Source organism: Canis lupus, chromosome 3, assembly GCF_003254725.2.
Source record: "Canis lupus dingo isolate Sandy chromosome 3, ASM325472v2, whole genome shotgun sequence".
In the NCBI taxonomy this organism is placed as follows: domain Eukaryota; kingdom Metazoa; phylum Chordata; class Mammalia; order Carnivora; family Canidae; genus Canis; species Canis lupus.
The window spans coordinates 1,350,409-1,374,885 of NC_064245.1; the positions used below are offsets into that span (position 1 = coordinate 1,350,409).

At 39.0% G+C, this 24,477-nt stretch overlaps 1 protein-coding gene across 1 annotated transcript in view; it reads right to left on the bottom strand.

The window, feature by feature from the left end:
- Window positions 1-18,042, bottom strand: part of WDR36 (WD repeat domain 36) — a 43,116-nt gene extending 25,074 nt beyond the window's left edge. Inside the window, exons 1-12 of the mRNA XM_025437108.3 lie at window positions 17,683-18,042; window positions 15,484-15,511; window positions 13,828-13,928; window positions 12,268-12,385; window positions 10,278-10,410; window positions 8,538-8,592; window positions 7,181-7,313; window positions 6,728-6,903; window positions 6,296-6,416; window positions 5,540-5,605; window positions 4,222-4,308; window positions 2,958-3,103 (exon numbers count right to left, since the gene is read on the bottom strand). Of these exons, the coding sequence (XP_025292893.3) occupies window positions 2,958-3,103; window positions 4,222-4,308; window positions 5,540-5,605; window positions 6,296-6,416; window positions 6,728-6,903; window positions 7,181-7,313; window positions 8,538-8,592; window positions 10,278-10,410; window positions 12,268-12,385; window positions 13,828-13,928; window positions 15,484-15,511; window positions 17,683-17,832 (1,314 nt within the window). The 5' untranslated portion in view covers window positions 17,833-18,042. The remainder of the gene's footprint in view (window positions 1-2,957; window positions 3,104-4,221; window positions 4,309-5,539; window positions 5,606-6,295; window positions 6,417-6,727; window positions 6,904-7,180; window positions 7,314-8,537; window positions 8,593-10,277; window positions 10,411-12,267; window positions 12,386-13,827; window positions 13,929-15,483; window positions 15,512-17,682) is intronic.
- Between the last annotated feature and the right edge of the window lie 6,435 nt (window positions 18,043-24,477).

A 24,477-nucleotide genomic window follows, 5' to 3' on the forward strand; every position in this document is an offset into this window, starting at 1 on the left:
ATCAGCAAAGAAATTAAACTCTCATTCTTCACAGATGACATGATACTCTATATGGAAAACCCAAAAGACTGCACCCTAAAATTGCTGGAACTCATACAGGAATTCAGAAAAATGGCAGGATATAAAATCACTGCACAGAACACTAACAATGAGAATATAGCGAAATTAAGGAGTCATTCCTATTTACAATTGCAGTCAAAACCTTAAGACATCTAGGAATAAATCTAACCAAGGAGGCAAAAGATCTATATTCAGAAAACTATAGAACACTCATGGAAGAAATTGAGGTAGACACAAAGAAATGGAAAAACGTTCCATGCTCATGGATTGGAAGAACAAATATTGTTAAAATGTCTATATTACCTAGAGCGATCTATACATTCAATGCAATCCCTATCAAAATACCATCAACTTATTTCACAGAGTTGGAACAAATAATCCTAAAATTTGTATGGAACCAGGAAAGACCCCAAATAGCCAAAGGAATGTTGAAAAGGTAAACCAAAACTGGTGGCATCACAATTCCAGATTTCGAACTGTATTTCAAAGCTGTGATCATCAAGACAGTATGGTATTTGGCACAAAAGCAGACACATAGATCAGTGGAACAGAACAGAGAACCCAGAAATGGGCACTCAACTCTACGGTCAACTAATCTTCAACAAAGCAGGAAAGAAAATCCACTGGAAAAAGGACAATCTCTTCAACAAATAGTGTTGGGAAGCCATATGCAGAAGAATGAAACTGAGCCACTTTCTTATGCCATACACAAAAACGGACTCAAAATGGATGAAAGACCTAAATGTGGACAGGAATCCATCAAAAACCTAAAGGAGAACACAGCAGTAAACTCTGCCCTTGGCCACAGCAATTTCTTGTTAGACACACTTCCAAAGGCAACAGAAACAAAGGCAAAAATGAACTATTGGCACTTCATCAGGATAAAAAGCTTTTGCACAGTGAAGAAAACAGTTGACAAAACCAAAGGACAACCAACAGAATGGGAGAAGATATTTGCAAATGATGTATTAGATAAAGGGCTAGTATCTAAAATCTATAAAGAACTTCTCAACCTCAACACCCACAGAACAAATAATCCAGTCAAGAAATGGGCAAAAGAAAAAAAAAAAAAAAGAAATGGGCAAAAGACATGAACAGACATTTCTCCAAAGATACAAATGGCCAACAAAACATGAAAAAAATGCTCGACATCTCTCATTAGGGAAATACTAATCACAACCACAATGAGATACCACCTCACACCAGTCAGAATGGCTAAAAGTAACAAATCAGGAAAATGACAGACGTTGGCAAGGAGGCAGAGAAAAGAGGATTCTCTTACACTGCTGGTGGGAATGCAAGCTGGTGCAGTCTGGAAAACAGTATGGGGGTTCCTTAAAGAGTTGAGAATAGAGCTACCCTATGACCCAGCAATTGCTCTACTAGATATTTACCCCAAAGATACAAATGTAGTGATGTGAAGGGTTTCCTGCACCCTAATGTTTACAGCAGCAATGTCCACAATAGTCAAACTATGGAAAGAGCCCTGATGTCCACTGACAGATGAATGGATAAAGATGTGGTGTATACATATATAATGGACTACTACTCAGCCATCAAACAAAATCTTGCCATTTGCAATGATGTGGATGGAATGATCTAGCATAGTACTAGGGTACTATGCTAAGTGAAATAAGTCAATCAAAGACAATTATATGATCTTACTCAAGTGGAATTTAACAAACAAAACAGAGGATAGGGGAAGAGAGGAAAAAAATAAAACAAGACAAAATCAGAGGGAGACAAACCATAAGAGACTTTTTTTTTTAAGACACTCTTAATCATAGGAAACAAACAGGATCACTGGAGGGGAGGGGGGTGAGGGGATGGAGTACCTGGGGGATGGACATTAAGGAGGGCACGTGATGTGATGAGCACCAGGGTTATATAAGACTGATGAATCACTGAACTCTACCTCTGAAACCAATGATACATTATATGTTAATTAACTGAATTTAAATAAAATTTTTAAAAAGCTAAAATAATAATAAAACAAAAAAGGAGATGGGAAAGGGGAAGTGAGAGAATGGGGTTTCTTTTTGAGGTGATAAGAATGTTCTAAAATTAGACTGATTATAGTGATGACCTACACAATCCTATAAACATACTAAGAATCACTGAACTGTATACACTTTAAATGAGAGAATTTTCTAGTATGTGAATTATATCAATTAACTTTATAAAAAAACAGGAGCAACAATTCTGCAAACCAAATTTGACACTACTACTTTATATCTTAAAATCTGAACTCAACAAAAGTAGACATACATATTAACAAAAGCAAACAAAAACAAAATTTAATGGAAATAAACTTTTAAGTAAACACTGGCATTTATTTTATTTTTTTTTTTATTTTTTTTTTAAACACTGGCATTTAAAAGCTATATTTAAGAAAGGTTTAGGACTCAGAATTTCTCTTCAAGGCACTTTTCAAGAGACAAACATAAGAAAAGACATAAAGGCTTTAAATAACTTCTACATCTATAACTCATTCAAGAGTTGGCTAAATCTTAATCCCTATTGTCAAAGGAAATCAAGAAAAAAAAAAAGAAACCTGAAGATACACATTCATTGAGTACAGTACTGTATACTTAACATAATTAAGGTAAGAAGTTCATTGATAAATGCTGAATTCCCTCCGAATCTTCAAAGGGTATTCTGAGTAATCCTATATTAATGATAAGACTAAAATAATATACTACATCTGATTAATCAAAGCTTAACTTAAACCTAAAGTAACTCTCTATAGTTGCAAAACATAACATTATTAGGGAATAATTTCAAAATGTTAAACTATGTTCTTTCAACCAACATTATCATTAATAAACCTGAGTATAACAAGATTACTACTGGACAGTTTTATAGGAGAAAATGCTCTTATCAACAAGCTCACTTACTGTTGCAGTTATGTCATCTTTCTTCAGCTCTTTTGGTTTGAGAAAGTAAGCGCCTATTGTAGATCTCTGATAGTTCCAGGTTGAACATGATAATTTACCTTGATGGCAAGCAATGATACTATCCCAGTCACTTTCACGAGCTTCCTCTAAAACATAATAAAAATCATAAATCACATTATTTTTCATTCCCTCATTATTTATAAAGCATATAATATTTATGTTATCATTAAGCACTAGAGATATGATTGATGGTTTACAGGTAATTTTAGATAGCCCTGAGCTTCCAATCTAACAAGAGATTCTGATTAGAAAAAACTATAATAAAAAAATGATAGTATCTCATAAAAGCACTCAGGAAGAGTTTACTAAGAAGATAGGAGAAAAAAAAAAAAAGAAGATAGGAGGACAGTAATAAATGGCTTCCTGAAAGAAGCAGTCAAACCAACAGCAATTAACAAGGAAGCAGGGGGACAAACAGGTCCAAGAGTATCTTGAACAAAATGAAGCCCAGCAAGTTAAGTGATGCATCTTCCTGAGAAGGATGAGTAGCAGGCAAGGCAACTGGGGCCACACATCACAAAAGTTGTCTTGAAAGCCATGTTAAAGAGAGGAGAATGCATCCTACAAGTAATAAGGGGAGTCTAAAAGATTTTTAAGCAGGTGAGTGACAGGATTTAGATGTTTTAGGAAGATCACTCAGGCTCTAAGATAAAAAAAGACTGGAGGGTGGTCAAAACTAAAGTTAAAAAAAGGAAAAAACCATCATGTGGTTGATACAACAACCTCAACTTTATTTGAACTTTATCTATGATAGCTTTCACTCAACAATCCCATCACCTACCTACATTTTCCTTAAAATCACTTCTTTGAATGAAACATTGCTCAAGTGATGTAGCATACTAAGACCTCAGTATATTTTGATTTTGATTAGAGATACACGTTCTCCATTCTTACCATTTTAACATTAGTCATTTTCATTATACCAACCATATAATACAATAAGAAAGGTTACAAAATGGAATATCAAATACTGTTTATCAATAGGTCTTATAAAGAACAAACTGAAATTAAAAGGTAATAATTTCAAATTATAAATAACTTTAGAAAAAATAAATAACTTTAGTCTTCACATTGGATTTGCACGCACTTGCAAGCATTATTTTCAAACACTTGCAAAAACATTTTTTTAAATGAAGGAAATTTAAACATAAATAGTAGGAGAAATAAGAAAAGCAGAACTTCTTGAAACAAAGAAGTTACTTACCAGCTGCAAACTTTGTGATGGGTGGAAGCCTCACTGACATGGCATTCTGAAGTCCTTTCCGCTTGACTTTTTTTTTATTTATTAATCCTGGGGTTGAAGGAGGGAATATAGCTATGAACTCTTCCTAATGAAAAATGTACGTAACAGAAAGCTATTCCTTATCACAGAATTATAAAGTTCAAGATATTCCTATTTAAGTCAAGAGCCAAATAAAGATGTTATTACCACTATTATTTAATCATTTATGAAATTTAATGTATATAATTGCATAAGACAATATAAATTGAAAAACAAAGGTAAAAATAATTTTTTAGATGGTCACATAGTCATGTCAATTAAGATAAACAATCAAATAACTATTTACAGTAACAATCATTTCATAATCATTTTATAACCAAACAGAAATAAAAAAACAGTGAGTTCCCTATGATGCAGTAGTATTTAATATAATTATTATTTTGTAATTACAATAAACTATGTATTCTTCTATACTAGTTACTAAATATTAAATACTGCAAGGTCGAAATATAATGAGCAAAGATCACACCCATAATACTAGCAAAAAAAGAAAATTAGCAAATTATAGTAAAATACATAAAATACCACTGAATTATCTCAAATACATAGGACCAACAAGAGGAAAACTAAAAGAACTTCACTAAGGAATGTAAAACACAACTTGAATGAGGATATATTGTATCCCTAGATGTGAAGATTCTTAAAGATAGCAAATCTCTCCAACATAATTTCAAGTATCACTTTGGATGATTAAAAAATGATCCAAAAAAAAAAAAGACTTTGAAACTCATTTGGAAGTACATATATACATGAATAGCCAGGATAGTAGCTAAAAAGAAGGCTAATTATGAATAAAACAGAAAAACATTTTTAATATACAAAATCTTTCAAATGTTGGAAACAATGGGAAGGGATAGAGAAAAAAGAATAAAGCAAGCCCTTTCTGCAAAAAGATGGGACACTGCTTACTTTGATGCTTTCTCTAAGGTCCCTTCCATGTTTAAAATTGTGCACTCTAAACATGGGTCCAGTGAGACCACTGGTATCTTCTGGGTGGCAGGAGTATGTTTTTACCACCCAAAAAGTCTAATTCTTTTCAATAATCTTATAGCAGTACGTCAACCACTTCTATAGCAACACTGATCTTAAGAGTCTTACTACTACTCTTCTATACAGAGGTTTTTTAATTTTATCCAAGAAAAGAGGAAATTTATCAATGAAACTTCCTCTGGTTGTCTCCCAGTATCGAAATGTTTCTTTTATGACCAGCATCTTTATTTTCACCTAGCAAGTGACCTACCATGTCCCAAACTCTTGTTAAATTTCTCATGTATTGTGGAAAATGACTGAAGAGTTCCATCTTGACCTGTTGATATAGATAGAAAATACCTAGTCAAACTTCATCACAACAGTGGATCATTTGAATGACAGATCTTATAAAATTAGATTATTAAAACCTGAAGTTACAGTTTGGGACACTTTAAAAGGAGAGCTGGATTGCAACTACTTCATTACCATATTCACCTGTGCACAGAATGCCATTTAGTAAGAATAAAGGATAAAATGAGGTACTAATAATTTTCAGATTATTACACTAGGGAAGGGCCACAGTTTCAGAATCTGACCATCTGTCTCTGAGAATTGGTAAATAAAATAACACTCCAAATGAAGATAAATAATTTACAATGCTTCCTGATGTATTCCAAAAAAATCTCATTTCCCCAGATTTCCAAATCACTCTAAGGAGTATCTAAACTCAAAAATTCGGGATCCCTGGGTGGCGCAGCGGTTTGGCGCCTGCCTTTGGCCCAGGGCGCGATCCTGGAGACGCGGGATCGAATCCCACATCGGGCTCCCGGTGCATGGAGCCTGCTTCTCCCTCTGCCTGTGTCTCTGCCTCTCTCTCTCTCTGTGACTATCATAAATAAATAAAATCTTTAAAAAAATAAAATAAAATAAACTCAAAAATTCATAAATGTCAAACCTAATAAATATTAATCAAATTAAATTATTCTCAATTGTTTGAATAAATTAAAAGCACAAAGCAGAAACTCACTTGCACTAAGAATTTGCTGTCCGTTTTGTCCATAATATCTGATTTTGGTAAGGGGAGCACTATGCCCCATTCTGAATCTCAAAAGCCGACCTTCACCCGTGGGACCATCAAATATCCATATCTGCCAAGAAATAAAAAGATAGAGTTATTTTGCAATGTGTTAAATGATCTTCAAGCAGTGAGATCAACTTTCACATATATCAACTGGCACTGGGTAGTGCTTGCCAGGCTTCTGACTCTGGAGAGGGGGGCAGGGGGAAAAGATAAACTGTAACTGTCTCATTTCACTACAATCATGTAACCTGCTATGCTTTCTGTTTCATCTATAGCATTATCTTATTCCATTTTCCTTTCATCTTCTAAGCTTCTACAATAGCCTTATTATAATTCCAAGGATAGAAGCCAAGAAAATGATAATAATAATCATAATACCCTCAGAGCATTGTCAGCACCATTTGTGACAAGAAGTGGCTCTCTATGGAGAAATGTCAGCCCGGCAATTGCTGTAGAATGTGCATTTCTCATTTGATTGATTAATTTTTTGTCTTCTAGATCCCAGAGTCCAATGTGGCCACACGGGCTTCCAGCTGCCATTATTGGATGACCATCTGTTACCAAAAGTAAAATACATTAAAAAAAAAAATGCACCATAAAACAACCAAACTTAGTAATTCTTCTCTCCACCTTTTTAATCCATACACATAGAGTTAGAAAAGACTACCTACTATTAAACTATTCTTATTCCTTTGGCTATTTGTGATGTAATATTTCACTAATTTCTTCCAAATATATTAAATTGTAAGAAAACAACCATTTGGAAAACTTCCATGAGCCTCGAAGTTATGCATTTTAAATGTTAATATTTATCAATAAATTAAAAGTTACCTGTGCGAAATGAAATCGAAGTAATAGGTCCCCAGTCTTGACGAAATTTCATTAGTGTTTCATCAAATTTAATGTTGTGAATGATAACCTGACCTGATGTAAGGCCAACAGCAACAACATCCACAGCTGGTGCCTGAAAATTAAATTACTCAGCTTTTTCTTTTCTTTTTTTTTTTTTTTTAATTTTTATTTATTTATGATAGTCACAGAGAGAGAGAGAGGCGCAGAGACACAGGCAGAGGGAGAAGCAGGCTCCATGCACCGGGAGCCCGATGTGGGATTCGATCCCGGGTCTCCAGGATCGCGCCCTGGGCCAAAGGCAGGCGCCAAACCGCTGCGCCACCCAGGGATCCCAGCTTTTTATTTTCTTAATCAAAACATCTTTAATAATCCTGATGTTAACAGTTATTACTTGTGTGTTATTGAAACAAATCATGGAATATCCTCCGAAGGATGGCAAAAAAACAATATTACCATTCTAGCATACTTTGATTGCTATTTGCATGTTTTAAAGAATGATGTTTTGAAGTTACTTTCCAGTTTCAAATATGGTAGCCACCATCAACCTCCTTACCACTAAAACATAGTTGACACAGAAAACAACTATAAAAGAAAAATAATCTCCTATATATCACTACAGATCATGAACTGGATGGAAACAGAAAAAAAGAGACAACTCTTAGAAAACATAACATAAATGCCATAAAAGGCCAACTATAAAGAAAGTGGAGAATTATTTATCCAAGGAAAACAGGAAATGCCTATAAATACGTTAAAAGGCAAAAAAGTTTTACAATTAGTCTGTTCCAGCTCTAATATTCTATGACTATAATCTTCGTTTTATACAATGGTCTTACAAACAGGCTCCATAATAAAATTTCTCTATTTTAGCACAGAAGATCAATGTCCCACACTATTACAGAAGAGAATCAATCTCAACATTTTATTAATTTACCATCAAGTGACTATTATGCACTAGACCCTGGGGATACTAAAACAAGTTTTTGTTTTGTTTTCTAAAACAAGTTATGACTCCTTGTCCTCAAGGTACCTAATCATTAGATTGCTTTACTGAACAACTAACTCATCTCTATCATCTCTACTCTACACAAGGCCCTGGACTACAAGCTTGCAAAATGATTGGTAAACACAGTCCCATACCAACTATATGGTTAGAGCCTAATTCCAGGCAAAAAGATTTCCACAAATGTTTATAGGCAAAGGCATTATTATTTGTTTTCAATTGCATTTCCAAAATACTATTTTTAGGGTAATATTTATAAAAATAAGCTGGTTCTGTATGTTATTTTTGTCCTCAGGTCTAAAAATATGGTTGACTTAACAGAAAAATACTTACCTGCTGGAGAGCTGTTACTCCAAACTTCCATCCCTGAAATGTATATAGTAGTTTACTACAAGAAGAAAATAGGTGAAAGGTTTTAATTTTAGGAAAACAAAATCTACTACATATTAAAAAGTGAAATAATAGAAGACATCTAAGTTATTACTCTGCCCCACACTATTCTAAGTATGCATGTTAACTTATTTAATACTCAAAAAAAATACAAGATAGATACTATCACCATTTTTCAGACACAGAAACTAAGAAACTTAATTTATGTGACACAATCAAGCTAAGGTTATATGGCTAACAATTCAGAGCCCAGACAGACAATTCCAGATCCAATGCCCCATGCTGCTAGTAACTATTATACTATACCAACTCTGTAGGAAATAGAAAAAAAAAAAAAAAAAAAAAAAAGGCTAAAATCCATTTTGCATTACAGATCATAAAAAACCATCATACTCTGTAGAAAGATCTCTAGGAAAATATTACAGAAAGGATTATAACTATGATACAATATAATGTATCATATATATGATATAATGTATCATATAATGTTGTAGAACTGCTGCATGACAGTAGTGATGGTGCTCTAAATTTCAGAATCAAGCCACAAATGATAAATAAGTCCTTGAAGAAACAGATATTCTGAAATTATATCAATATTCAATAAAGTATTAAATCACATAGTAAATTCAGTAAGTGGGCACAAATTAGTTTACTCAATGATTACCCAAGGGATACTTAATGCATAATAGTCTAAACATTACATAAAGAGTCTCAACAGATAAAATTAGGGGCAGAGAAAATATCTCTCAGTCATTATCACTAAGCTGAGCACAGAGTAGATAGCCAATGTTATTTGTTAAACTAAAAACACGGATTTAAAACCAAGAATTAGGGATGCCTGGGTGGCTCAGCAGTTAAGCACCTGCCTAGAGCTCAGGGCGTGATCCTGAAGTCCTGGAATCAAGTCCCACATCAGGCTCCCTGCATGGAGCCTGCTTCTCCTTCTGCCTGTGTCTCTGCCTCTCTCTATGTCTCTCATGAATAAATAAAATCTTTTTTAAAAAAAATAAAAAATAAATTTTTTAAAAAATCTAAGAATTAGGATAAACCTCTAATAATCTTTTTTTCCTTTTCAAATTTATAAGGGCCTTAAAAAGAACAATTTGGATGGTAAATATTTGTCTTTTTAATGCTATACAAAAACTGAGCTGTCACATTTTGCTCCAGATAAATGTTTAAGTAAGAGGTAGAGGTTACTCAAAACCATTTATCTAGCCCTCTAGCTAATTTTACCAATAATATAATAGATGTCCATCAAGTTTGTGGTTGGTAACAAATGTACTTTTACCCTGAAAATGATTCCTAAATGCTAATACTAAATTAACACTGACCTACTTTGGCTTCTTCAAACTTTTCAGTTTATCGAAAACTAGATGCTGTCCAGCATAATTATTTTCTTAACTTACCTTGCCAGAGTCTTCTCTATAGCTATACGGACTCTTTACAGCAGATTAGGGCTCTAAGTATATACTTTTCAATGGGTATTATGAAGCTGCCCTGTGTCAGGACCATGTGCCACCTTTCACATGTCATGAGTAACAACTCCAAAAGCAGATATATTTATTGAAAGCCCTTCAAGTAAACATATAAAGTCAGGGAGAACTGAATGATTTAAGTATGCATTAGGGAGTAATAGATAAGGATAAGATGGGAACCACTCACGTTATATTCTAAATAACTTACTTGGATTTTATATTCCACAGCTGTAGGGTTCCTTGTTCACTGCCAAGAAGTATTTTATTCAAGTAGGTACTTGGGTGCAAAATTGCAGAAATTTTAAATACTGATTTATCAAAAGTCAATTGTAGGTATTCCTCTACAAAAGTAAAAGTTACAAATAACATGTAATTATTTTTCATGTACCTGTATATTTAATCCTTAACGTAAGTCTACCATATAAAAAATTTATGTCCTAATATAAACCAAAGACTTATATACTAACCTATACACATTCCTTGAAAAAATTAAACATGATGAGGAGCAACTTGTAACTATAACAGACTGTCAAAAATTTTTCTAAAAGTTCTGATATCAATACTATTAAAAATTTCACTCACTGCTAAACTGGTTTACAGGAATAAAAAACAAGGATTAAAAGAAGTGACTTTAGGCATCAGCTTTGCCATATTTCTAATTTGATCAAGAGACAGAGTGAATATTCTAAGTGAAGTGCTTATACTGAGCTCTCAAAGACGGACCACTCAAAGATGTAAAAAGAAAGAGGCAAACCCTGGCGAAACTAAGAATAGTGCTTTTCAAACATTTCCATTGAGCCTGTAATAGATGTGAGAAAAAACTTACAGCCTTGTGGAGTAGAAAATAGTAAATCTAGTCATTTTTTGAAATCTTACCTATATTTAAAATTCTTACATGTAAATTTTTATTCCTACTTCATAGTTCATGCATGATGAAAACTATTTTTCACTGAATTTTCCCCAAAATTTGAGTATCAAAGGTAAATTTCATTTAATTTTTAGTTTAGCACACTGCTTCACTTTCCCAGAGACATTTGTCTTCAGTTTAAAAAGCAAAGAAAATGATGAAAATCATTTAAACTTTATAAGATCTTTGCCTCTATTTGCAAGCAATTTTACTTATAACCAATATAAATAGCTCCCTGAAGACACTGGTTCAATGAGCTGCTCTAATAATAAAAAGCTAGCACCAGCAACAACAGAAAGCCTCCTGGACTATAAGAAACCAATTCTCTGACTTTATTAAGACCTCTTAACATCCATCTGCACAAGGACTACTTCAGGAATTCTGCTCTCTTACCTGGGCAAAGACAGAACAAAGAAGGTCTAATTTGAAGAACATGGATTAACTCCCAGGAGAGCAATTTTTACTAAAAATATACCTCATAGAACCATGGGTTAAACAAGAGGTAATATAAGCTAAAAAATATAAACAGATTTTAAAAACATAAAAGCTTGAATTCATGGGAGAGCCACAGTCCTTTACTGTGGATATTCTGGGGATAAATTCTTTGAGGGTAACACCGTCCTACAGACATAGCTCAGGGCCACCGTAGAAGAGTATCACAGTTAAAGGACATGGATTCATATTCTCAGAAAAAAGATGGGTTCTTTTCTTCAGATTATAGGATCTTAGTTTACTACTATAATCTCCTTTACTGAAAGTTGAAAATACGAACTAAGAACATATACCAAAATTCACTCCACAAAGAAAATAATTAACATGTCCCTAAACTTGGAGAACTGCAATAGAAAATGTTTTTAGCTGAGAGAAACACATTAAGCAGGTTATAAACGTGAGCTCACTGGCTGACTAAAACTTTATCCATTTTTTTACTTAAAATCTTTTTCCTAATACACATTAAAAAGTCTAAATTTTTTTCTGATTACATGTGAAACCTTTGACATGGAAGTTGTGTTTACATACCTTTTTTTTTTTTTTTAAGATTTTATTTATTTATTCATGAGACACACACACACACAGAGTGAGGGGGGGTGCAGGGACACAGACAGAAGGAGAAGCAGGCTCCATGCAGGGAGCCCAACGCAGGACTCGATCCTGGGTCTCCAGGATCAGGCCCTGGACTGAAGGTGGCACTAAACCACTGAGCCACCTGGGCTGCCCTACATACGTTTTTAATTTTAGCTTATATATATACTACCCACCAATTTAATGCAATAAATTAGTTCATTCTTACCTTCTGAATATATGTGCCAAATAATAAGAACGCTGTCGGTATCAACCGAAATAACATGATCCCCAAAGGGTTGCAAAAGACGGATCTCTGCCTTATGACCCTTATAGGTGTGTACTACCTACAATGTCAAAGTTCAAAAGAATTTCATATTATTACTCATTCACCATGTAATATTATTCATATTAACCAAAAACATGCTAATCCTAAAGATGCTTATGCTGAGAAATGAGGTCCAACTTTTGACTGTCCAAGGTTAGATTAACAGATAGCAAGGAACCAGGCATTTTCACCTGCTTCCTCAGTCAGTCCAATAATAAAGAGGCATGGAGTAGAAACACCGAAATGAGACCTCTGAGCTTATGGAGGACGCATCCACACAGCTGGGTCTTTCACCTGATCCAACCAGCACAACTCCATGCATCCTAATATAGTGGTTATGTTCTAAAAGGCTGACCATTACAGACTCCATCACCAGCTGGCTTCCAGATGATGGGGGAGATAGAGCACTTCTTCTGCATAGCTTTCTGTTTAGACAGAGATCCTTATCTCTACAGTAGCTAGATCCCTCAAGAACTACAGCCATGGATTCAGTTCACACCATGGATTCAATTCACACCATGGATTCAGTTCACACCAGGGTCCAGAAACACTATTTCTTCTCCTTGTCCTTCTGACCCTAGATTCCTACAGTTAAGTCTCTGATGCCTTGCCACCCTTATTTCCCCGCCCCCTTCTCTATATATATAGACAGGGAAAACTACAAACTTGAGTATTTGGAGGGGGGGCGGGCAAGAGGACATTTTCCCCGACTCTCTAAAAATCCAAACAAGTCCCATTAAAGCACTCCACAGGTAAACCACCTCCCTCTGCCACAGACAGTGATGATGGAGGACTCTGGGAACAAATGTCAGTCCAAGTCAGGACTTCACAAGTACAGTGACTCAATTACTTGGCTATTTAGGCAGCTCTACTACTACTTTCCCTTTCATTCTGGGCCACCAGAGCCAGGTCATCTCTCAAATCAGTTGTTCCAGGACAAACTTAGAAGCCAGCTGATAGATTAAGACTAGAAAAGACCAGGGTACGAGAAAGAAGCTAGTTTTCTCTCCACAGAAAACAAGCATTTGGTTCTTAGAAAAGGAAGTCATGGGTTGAGTTGTTTATAATGAAAAAGTCAATCCACATAAAATAGTGGTATAAATATGAAACTCTTGAGGGAAAGCATTTTCAAAGGCATTTCCTAAATCCTATTTCAACCCAATATACAAAGTAGAGAGCTCAAGAGATGGGACCCAACTGGGCAAGAAAAGTTTGAAGAAGCTGCCCAAATAATTCTGATGTTCATCCATGACAAATAAAACTGAACTTAAGTACAAGTTTTAACTAATTTTGAGAATTTGATGACATCAGCTTTCTCCTCTTCCAGAAAAATAAATGTTTACATTAAAAAAATACATGTCCAGAATGTCCCAGATGAAGAATGCCAACAATAAAGTTTCTTCTACTTTTATGACAACTATTGACTGCAAAGGACAATTTAAATAGTTCAGTGATACAAACCTCTTTATTACGGGCAAATGCAGAGAAAACATTCCCATAAGCAGCAAAGACTAGCCTCCCATCAGCTGCCATACAGCAGATATCCTGTGGAAGAGAGTTACCTAGGTAAAGAGAAATATGAAATAAATATGAAATTTTAAAATCTTGGCACAAATAGAAACCTCAATACACATAGAACATTTTTCATGTCTAAAATTTTAAAAAAATGTAAATGTGTGTATATATAAGTAAAAGCTGAGAATCAGGATAAACTTGACTTTAATGTTATTTTATGCATCTAATATTAACTACCAGATTGAGAATATAAAATCATCTTGACCTTCCCTAAGAGAGTTAATGTATAGGACTTACAGACATAAAAACAATCCTAAAGAAATGAGAAGCTTTTTGAGGTTTTATGGAAAAATATCCTCACTTAATATAAAAAAACTGGCAGACAGTCATCCACCTTTCATATAAATGCCTTCAGGAATATCAAACTAACAACTCAAAGAAAATTTTTAAAGTTAATCAAAACCTAGAACCCTATTTAACTTGATCTTTTGGAAAAACCTCAGAAAAACTCTATGATACTCTACCTTCTGACCTTAAAGTGAACAATACGGTATCTATTCAGTCTCCAAGGTAAATATGCCTATCATCTCTAGCCATTTCTCAGAGAATATGATTTTTTCACTCCTCTCTATCATGGTCACCCTGGCCTTTTCTTTTTATTACCTGTTTTGGGAAGAGAGTTAAAGATAAAAGATTGTTTCAAGTATTTTTCATGCTGCATATTCCACTTCCCAAATACTACTTTTATAAGTTTATCATTCACTTTGTATTCAACTTAAGTTACAGTGCCCTTCTTTGCCTTTTATAATCTTTTTTAGATTTTCTGTTTATCAGACTTCTAAAAATCCTGTTTCTGTTACAGTGATCATATTTGATGGTAAAACTACTCTCTCAGCTCCAGCAAGCCCTTTATTCTGTTCTATAGTTTCCAAAAAAATAAATGCTCCTTCTATTGGAAAAAATATCAAAATGGAGGAAAAGGGAAAACTCTTCCTTACAGTAGAAGGAATGGAATCAGAAAATCACTATTTGGTAATCATCATTAAAATAACTAGGTTCCAGCAAGAACCATCCCTAAATGAGTAAAACTTTGAAGAGTAATAGGGTATTGATCAGTGGATCTTACCACAAGATACTTATTAATTACAACAGCTAAAACTTTAAAATGGAGCCACCTGACAAATGTCACCTTAATAAAATGATCAGTTATCACTGCCAGGAAAAGAACTAACCAACAGCATATGCCTGCTGATACGATTCACTGAGAATTCTGCATTATTTCTATGTTCTTCTTGCCACAGGGCATAACCTGAATCTAATCATGAGGAAACATTAAAAAAAAGTCCAACTGAAGGACACTCTAAAAAAGAACCCATATTCTAAAAGTGTCAATGCTGTGAAACACAAATTTAAAGACACTCAAGAGACAGGACAACTAAATCCAACATATGATCCTACCCTGGATTCTTTTTTTCACTATGTAAGTTTATCAGAACTAAATACTAGATTTCTTATATACTCTGAAAGTCTTAAATTAATGTCAACGTTTCTAAGGTTTTTAAAAGACATCAAACGTATAAATTCAAAAGAGTTTACACTTACTTACTGCAACCAGACTAAGTTTCTGAACCTGTTTAAAAAAAAAAAAAATTAGAATGTAATTGCTTTTGTTAATGAAAACTGAAATATAATCTCATACATAAGTTTGCTATGCTATCTTTCGTCAAAAAGACACTTACTGATCCTAATTTTTCATTATTAGAAAAGCATATTTTTTCAACTATTTCATCAGGAGTACTAATGGAAGGGATAGGCAAACGTTTTCTATAATGAGTCATACAGTACATATTTAGGGATTCGTAGGCTATCTGGTCTTTCCTGAACTGCTAATAAAACATGAAAACAACCACTTATAAATAAATGTGTATGGCTCTATTCCAATTATGAATACAGAAATTTGATTTTCACGTAACTTGTATATGCCATGACATATGACTTTTTTTTTCTGACTTTTTCCCAAGCATTTATAAATGTCAAAACCACCCATCTCTGAAGCACAGAGCTCGGAGGGGTATAAATGGAAATTCAAATCCCAGATCTGATAGGATCCTAAGATTGAAAAGGCCCTTGGAGGTCATATTAAATACCTTATTTTTTATTTTTATTTTTTTAAGATTTTATTTATTTATTCACGAGAGACAGAGAGAGGCAGAGACACAGGCAGAGGGAGAAGCAGGCTCCATGCAGGGAGCCTGACGTGGGACTTGATCCCAGAACTCCAGGATCATGCCCTGAGCCAAAGGCAGATGCCCAACCACTGAGCCACCCAGGCGTCCCATATCTTAATTTTTTAAATGGAAGTAGACGCAAGTCTCCATCCCATGACAAAGCTTAATTACACTGCATCCTACTAGTGTGCAAATTTTACTGGGGGAGTGTTATATTAGAAAAACACCAACATACCTGTAAAATAAATAAAAATGTCAGGAGTATACAAAAACAAATGGTGGGCAGCACTGGCTTGCAGGCTGTAGTTGGCTGACCCCAATCTTTGGTTACTGACCCAGCAGTAGGACCTGGACAGTTACCCCAACCACCCCCCGCCCCCTCCTCAAAGTCCCAACTATAAAATAAGAATTAAAACAGACTTCTGCCTTATGGGGTTATTAGATTAGCAGTAGAACAGTTAGAAAGGAGCTAGTCATAGCTAATGCCCAATAAACCTCAGCTGCCGTCACCAGCGCCACCTGCACCGTGGGCATGGCCCTCACTTTCCTCTTCCGCTACCCCAACCAGCTACCAGCAACCACCTCTTCTTACTAATAACCCCTTTGCTTTCCACAATCCTTCAAAGAAGGGTTGCAGCTCGGTTTCCAGAAAAAGTACTTAATTGACACTGGCTCGGGGCACCTGGGGGCTCATCCGGGGAGCGTCTGCCTTCGGCTCAGGACCTGACCCCGGGTCCTCGGATGGAGACCTGCATCCGGCTCCCTGCTCCTCCGTCTGCCTGCGTCTCTCCCTCTCCATCTCTGCGTCTCATGAATAAATAAATGAAATCGTAAAAAAGAGGAAAAAAAAAAAAAAAAAAAAACACTGGCTGTCGGCCCCGCACATTTATTTGCAGATAAAGGGAAACAGCAACAAAGGTGATTAGGACGACTGACCGAGACAAGTTAAAGGAGAAAAACCCTCAACTCACAGGCAGGAGGGCCCGGGGCAGGTACCTTGATTTCTGAAACGGTTTCGGGATTTACAGCAGGGCGCTCCGGAAGGACCACCCGCACGGTAGAGAGAAATCGCTGCCCGGCTTAGGCCAGGAGGCTGGGGGCCAGACACTGCACGTGGGAGGACGGACGCAGGGGGCCTCGGGGAGGAGGGCCTCCCCCTCCCGCTCTCCCCCGTGGGGGCCTAATCCAGCCTGGGCCAGAGCTGCACAGCCAAGCGTCTTACGACTGTTTCTCGCGCAGATCTCGGGGTGTGTGTGTGCCTAGGATCCGAGGGCCTCACATGTACACCTTCAGGACACCTTCACAGGTGTGAGGGAACAGCCGTGACGTCACGGAACCGGGTGTCCCCGCGGGGTTCCCCCGCGGCCGCACGGCCCGCCTGGGCCTGGCCGGCAGCACGAGGGCCGACAGGGCGGGGGGGAGGGGCTGACCCAGGGCAGTGGGAGAAGGCGGGGAGGGCAGGCTGACCCAGGGCAGGTGGGGGGGAGCGGGGAGCGGGGAGGGGCGGGCCTGGACGGCGCGGGGGCGCGGGGCGCGGGGTCCCGGGCAGCGGGCGACGCGGGAGGCCACTCACGTCATAGGTGTGGAAGCTCTTGCCCACGCACGTGGTCACGAAGAAGCGGCGCTTCAGCGCACTGAACCGCAGCACGTGCGCGACGTCGGTGCTGAAGAGCCCCAAGGCCCGGAACCCCGCGAAGAGCGCGCTGCCCGCGCCGCGCTCCATGGCGGCCTCCGCGCCCGGCCCGGCGGAAGCGGCGGCCCGACCCCGCCTCGCGCGCCACACCGCACTTCCGGGGCCCCGGCCAATGGCCTCCGCGGGGGCGGCGCCCCGTGCGCCCGACAAACCGCTCCCCCGAGCGCCCAGGGCCGCGCGACCTGGGTTCCGCGCCACGGCCCAGGGCTGTGCCCCCGCCCCCGCCGATGGGAGGGGTCGCGCCCGCAGAGGGCGGTCGCGGGGGGGCCGACACGTGCAGCCACGTTAGGGGCCTGGTCACACCTGCAGAAAACCGGGACGGAGGCCGGCGCGGGCGCTCAGCGGAGCCTCCGCCCTCGGGGTCGCGGGATCAAGCCCCGCGCCGGGCTCCCGCGGGGACCCTGCCTCTCTCTGGGGGTCTCGGGAATAAATAAATAAAATCTTGAAAGAAAGAAAGAAAGAAAGAAAGAAAGAAAAGAAAGAAAAGAAAGAAGAAGAAGAAAGAAAGAAAGAAAGAAAGAAGAAAGAAAGAAAGAAAAGAAAGAAGAAAAGAAAAAGAAAAAAGGAAGGAAGAAAGAAAAGAAAGAAAAGAAAGAAAGAGAGAGAGAGAGAAAGAGAGAAAGAAAGAAGAAGAAGAAGAAGAAGAAGAAGAAGAAGAAGAAGAAAGAAAGAAAGAAAGAAAGAAAGAAAGAAAGAAAGAAAGAAAGAAAGAAAGAAAGAAAGAAAGAAAGAAAGAAAGAAAGAAAGAAAGAAAGAAAAAGACAAGGAACCCGGAGTGCCCGATTACCTAACCTGTGGAGGGTCGCTTACTTGACGGCCGTGTAGCAGTTTGAACTGGGGTCTGTCCCACAATCACATTCCTGTTCTTTAACCTACATCTGGACAGGAAGGCAAAAGTCTAAAAAATGAGAGCCATCCTGGAAAATCCAGTAGTATAGGGATGTACAGGAGCATGGGCACAGCGACAGATGATGCAGCACAGCAGCGAGCTCTTACGGGGAGGGTGGGCTGAGGGGTTAACTGGGTCAACAAGGGCCCCAGGTCGCCCCTGCCCATCAGTGGGCTCCCTTAGTTGCTTGCTCTTCAGCTGCCAGTGACCTGCGTGAATGTGCAGCGGGAGAAAGGACCAGCTCTCACTCTTTGCTTAGAGACGCCCCCCAGTTAGAATACAAGGAAATGTGTGTATAGTAGACCGTTGGCAAATGATCGTTTCCTATTTGATTCAACACACTAGGGCTTCACAATATTTAGGTACGTTAAGTCTACAGCTGTGCTATGTAGTCATTTCCAGCTTTTTAAAAAACGTTCAATAGGACGGTTTCTGAGTAGGGTATATAACAAAGACCATTTCTTTTTTTTTTGAAGGTGACTCCATGGATGGCGACCACCAGCCTCCAAGATGGCCCTGCATGATTCTTACCTCCTGGTATTCAACGCCCTCGTTCCCTCTCACACAAAATAGGGTTGGTTTGTGTGACCAGGCTGGGTCGTAAAAGACAATGAAGGTATGTGGAGGCCGAGAAAATTAAGGCCATTCCAGCTCAAGTTTAACATTAGCACAAGTACAGCCATCTCAGGCCCCTGTGAATAAGAGCTGAACTTTACAGGAAAAACCACAGAACGCCCTTGACAGAGAGTCCTATATCAGAAAGAAGAGACAGAAAGTCCTGTGTTGGAAGGAAAACAGATCTTAAGAAACTCCCCCACCCTTTCTCCCCATATCACAATGAAAAAAATTCCTCCACCTGAAAACCCCCTAGACCAGCCCATAAAAACCCAGCTGTAACCTACCTTGGGGTCCAAGTCCCTGCTCCGCTGTGTTGGGTATACTTGGACCCAAGCTCGAGCTTGTTAATAAACCCTCGTGTACTTGCATTGGTGTCGGCTCTTTGGTGGTGTCTCAGATTCGCAATCTTGAGCACAACAGATGAAGACGGTTCAAGATGTTGACTTGCTCCCTTTTGGGTCAGTTGCTCTGAAGGAACTCAACAGCCGTGTTGGGAGGATACTCAAGGAGTCCCACAGAGGGTTCCGCGTGGCAAGGCATTGAGAGCCTCCTGCCACCCACCAGGACACCTTGCTAGATATGTGAATAGAAGCACCCTGAGGCCACATCCTTCAGCCCCCGTCAAGCCTGTAGGCTTCAGATGACAGCTGCCTTGTTGACACGTCTTGACAGCAACCTCATGCTACAGGAGAGATATATCCAAATATTTCAAAAATAAGAAACTAATTTTCCTAAGACTCTCTTGTTTCACCCCCACATTCTCCCCACCCTCCTAATATCCTTTATATCTGTATTGGTTAGAAATGTCTGGGTCAGAAGCATAGAGAAGCAAGAAAACTTTAAAACAAAACGATTGTGCCTCATCCATGAGGTGGGGTTAAGGGCTGAGAATGCTTACAGAACCAAAGGAAAAATTAGAGAACCATACTTCAAAATGACAGGAGCTGGACCCACTCCTACTAACGTCTTCTTCTACTCTCCTTGCCCCCACGACTTTGAGTCCGCTCCGCTTGGATCAGGAAAAGGAAAATGTAAAGCAGACATCATATTCACGAGGTACTCTTGGTAGTACTCTCTTGACTGTCAAGTGTCCTCTGTCTCATGCATCTTGACCAACTCTTGATCTATCTCAAGATCCTAGGCATTGTAGTCCATTATGACTAGTTTTCCCCCCATAGAATTCTCCCAATGAGAACTTTTTTTTTAATGTACTCTGACTCATCCTCAAAATACAAGATCTTCCAAGTACCATCTTGTGTTTCGTTTAGGTAGGCTTGGGGTGAGCCTACAAAATTCTACAGCCTAGTAGACCGGGAGTAAATCATCAATCTCACTTGCTTGTCCATACCCTTAATCTCTATAATTTTTTGGAGAGGGCACATCATTTAGCTTAAGAATTGCAGGCACTGGGCAACGCAGGTCCCCCCTTCTTGGTAAGGATTGCTGGGGAAACCACAGCTCTCCCTACATCTACAAATTCTCTTTAAAAGAATCCTCTAATTACAACTGTCTTTCTCGGGTCATGATCTGGTTACAGTCACCGGCCATCTCTTAAGCAAGTCCTCAATTAATGACTTGCAAGGTTTCCTTAGACAGGGAGAGAGAAGAGTTACTTGTTCCCAGCTTTGAGACTTTAGAAGAAGTTTCATGCTGTAGCAGATTGAGATTCCAAAAGTGATGGCAACACAATTGCCCATCCTTACACTCCTACGAAAATGTGATCTTGACACTACTACTATCCAGTCTTGGTATCTTTATCTCCTCCCCTTTGAGCCTGGTGAATCTTTTTAACTGCTTTGAATAATGAAGCATGGTGAGCATGTGACTTTCAAGATCGGATCATAAAAACCCCTTGCGTTCCCACCTTGCTCCCTGGTGGTGCCCACTGTCAGAGCCAGCCTCCATGCAGAGAGAAAGCCCAAACTCACGTGGAGAGACCCTGTGGAGAGCGTGGACAGGTCCTACGCCCTGTCACCAGCCGTGGTCGCAGCTCACAACCAGAGCTAACTACCAGGCGCAACAGCTCGGATGCCTCTAGACTGTTTCAGGCCGGGGGGGGGGGGGGGGGTCGTGCTGAGCCACCCCCAGATTTCTGCTCTCTCAGCTGGCACAGCATCTCTGCTGTCCTCTTTCTGCACACAGGAGCCATAACACGACACAGTGTGTGTTCCAGAGTGGCTTATCCTGCAGTGGCGGTGCCTGGGACACTCGACACATCCCGTTACCTCATTCAGGCTGCGGCTTAGGCTCTGTTCTCTGCGCAGCGTCCTCACCCCTTCCTTCTGGATAAGAGTCTCCCTTTTATTCCAAACCCAGCTCAAGTTCTCCCTCCTCCACAAAGGCTTCTATGAGTTTTTCAGTCCGTAAGAAGCTCTCCTTTCTCTGAACTTCCAAGTATCACTTCCTCCAGTGCTCGTTTTCTGGGACAAATACACACTCTCTTTCCCTTCTTTTTTTCTTTAAGATTGTATTTATTTATTCATGAGAGACACACACAGAGAGGCAGAGACACAGGCAGAAGGAGAAGCAGGCTCCATGCAGGGAGCCCGACGTGGGACTTGATCCCAGGACTCCAGGATCACGCCCTGAGCCGAAGGTAGACACTCCACCACTGAGCCACCCAGGGATCCTGACAACAATTTCTAAAATTTTCAATCTTACAAGAGCTTTCCAACCAAAAACTACTTCCAAAACCAGATTGATAGTAACAAGGGAAAAAAAGACGTTGATAAAATTTATGATTATTTACTTACATCCAAATATTTCATAGGAAAATCAGATTATTCTGATTAAAAATATATAATACAATGTTCTTTCAAATAAAATTCTTTGGAATACTTAATGACAAAGAATGATCTCTCCTCCTCTGTGGGTACAGGGTTGAGAGAGCTCCTTCATCTTTGTCTAAGCTTCCTTCTGTAATATAAAAAGCATTCTGGGGGATCCCTGGGTGACTCAGTGGCTTAACATCTGCCTTTGGCCCAGGGTGTGATCCTGGAGTCCCAGGATCGAGTCCCACTTTGGGCTCCCTGCATGGGGCCTGCTTCTCCCTCTGCCTGTGTCTCTGCCTTTCTCTCTGTGTCTCTCATGAATAAATAAATAATCTTTTAAAAAAATGCATTCTGCATTGTTGCATTTTAAGGATAGACTCTGAGGTTTTATTAGTTAGCATTAGCAACACAGAGATGAGCTGTAGAGGTCAATTTAACTTGCAGAAATAGAGTTGAATATGATTTCTCTTTTTCTAGTAAAAATAATCATATATTTTTAAAAGATTTTATGTATGTGTGTATGTATGTATGTATGTATTTGAGAGAGAGAGTGTGAGCGCATGAGCAAGCATGACCTGGGGGAGAAGTAGACGGAGACGGAGAGGGAGAGGGAGAGGGAGAGGGAGAGGAGAGAGAGAGAGAGAGAGAATCTCAAGCAGACTGCATTGAGCATGGAGCCTGATGCAGGGCTCCATCTTTTGACCCTGAGGTCACGACATGAGCCAAAATCAGACACCAAAATGACTGAACCACCCAGGCGCCCCTAAAAGAATGTTAAAATTAACACTATTTATGGAAAACTGAGAAAATACTTTTGCAGTAGGCGTTTTTTCATACCAACTGGTTAAGAACAGTTGAATGTTCTCAACAGTTGAAAATAAAATGCTACTTTATTTTAACAATGTGATGTTGTGTTCTGACTCATAGTACAGCAAGCATCATCACCTACTAAGGCAACATTATTCATAATTCCAAATTTCTCTTGCAATATTAGTTTTCATTCACTGGCACTAATTATCAATTTAATGTAGATGTGCTCAACGTAGGTATGTATTGCAGCAGCACAACAGTGTGGCCCAAGTCTGTGCCACTGGTGTGGGTGGAGTAGTGATTCTTGACGAGGGAAGCCAGGGAGACCTCTATGGACTGACTTTGCCTTTGAAGTTTATAGAGGAGGGTTGTTAAGAAAAAAAAAAAGCCTGTGGAGAATACTGGCAGACTGCAACAACATTGATTCATTTTGTAATATGATAATTTTTTTCTTTTTATCTTTTAGATACATACAGAAGTAATGGGGTGGGGAGAGAAAGCAAGTGGCAGACACCAGATAGCTCATCTATCTGATAGCTGCTGCCACCGCCAATTCCATTTCTGATACATGACAGCCTTTAAGGAACAGTTTGTTCTTGGGAAACAGGTATTTAACTTTCAATTTCAATTTAATTCATGTATTCATTTACCCAGCATATTTATTGAGAATCCACTATGTATTAGATATTGTTTCAAGATTAAGTGTGAGCCATACTCCTAAGATTTCACCAGGTCTTCCTCAAAGTCCACATCCATGTGATCTATTTACTCCCAATGACTCCACCAATTTTCCTATCCAAGATATCTGCTCCAAACAGTCTAAATTCATCCTCAACACAATCTGAAATCCCTTACCGTCTCCTTTTCAGGAGAAGCTTCAATAGTGGAACGGAGAATAGAAGGGGAGGAACAGGTTCCCAAAAGCAGTGCACCAGTGGGCACATTCTGGAAAAGTAGCAGCTTGGCTATGCTCTCCAAGGCAAAAAGAGACTTGTTTAGAGGAAGCAAGATGAAATATGCTAAAGAGAGGTATCCTCTCATATGCAAACTTGTCTCATACCACCCCTCCCATCCCAGGTCACAGAGGAGGCTTTGCCCGCACCCCCCCCCTCCGTGATACTCACCACCTCCTACCTCCCACCTCAATTCAAATTATTCCTTAAACCAAAGCCTCACTTATCTGTTGTCCGCATTCGGATAAATTGCATCTTTCAGCAAGAAGTAACAATAAACCACACAGGTTCAAAACCAAAGAGGAAACAAAACCTTTACTCAGCTAGCTCCCACAATGGCAAATGAAGAAACAGGGTGAACTTCAAGTTTGGTTGATCTGCCCATTCAATTGTACACCTGAAACCTCAGGTCCTTTCCATCTTATTTCTCTGCCATCCACAGCTTCATCTGAAAGATGATCATAGAGTAACTGCCACCTGCAATTGCTGTGACATGCTTGTTTCCAGCTCAGGAGATGAGGATCCAGATGATGTCAACAGCCTGATTAACAAAGGAGCCCCAGTAGGTATATGCTTAAACCACAATTTGCAACCTACTTTCCACTGACCACGGAAATAAAACTGACTGTATATG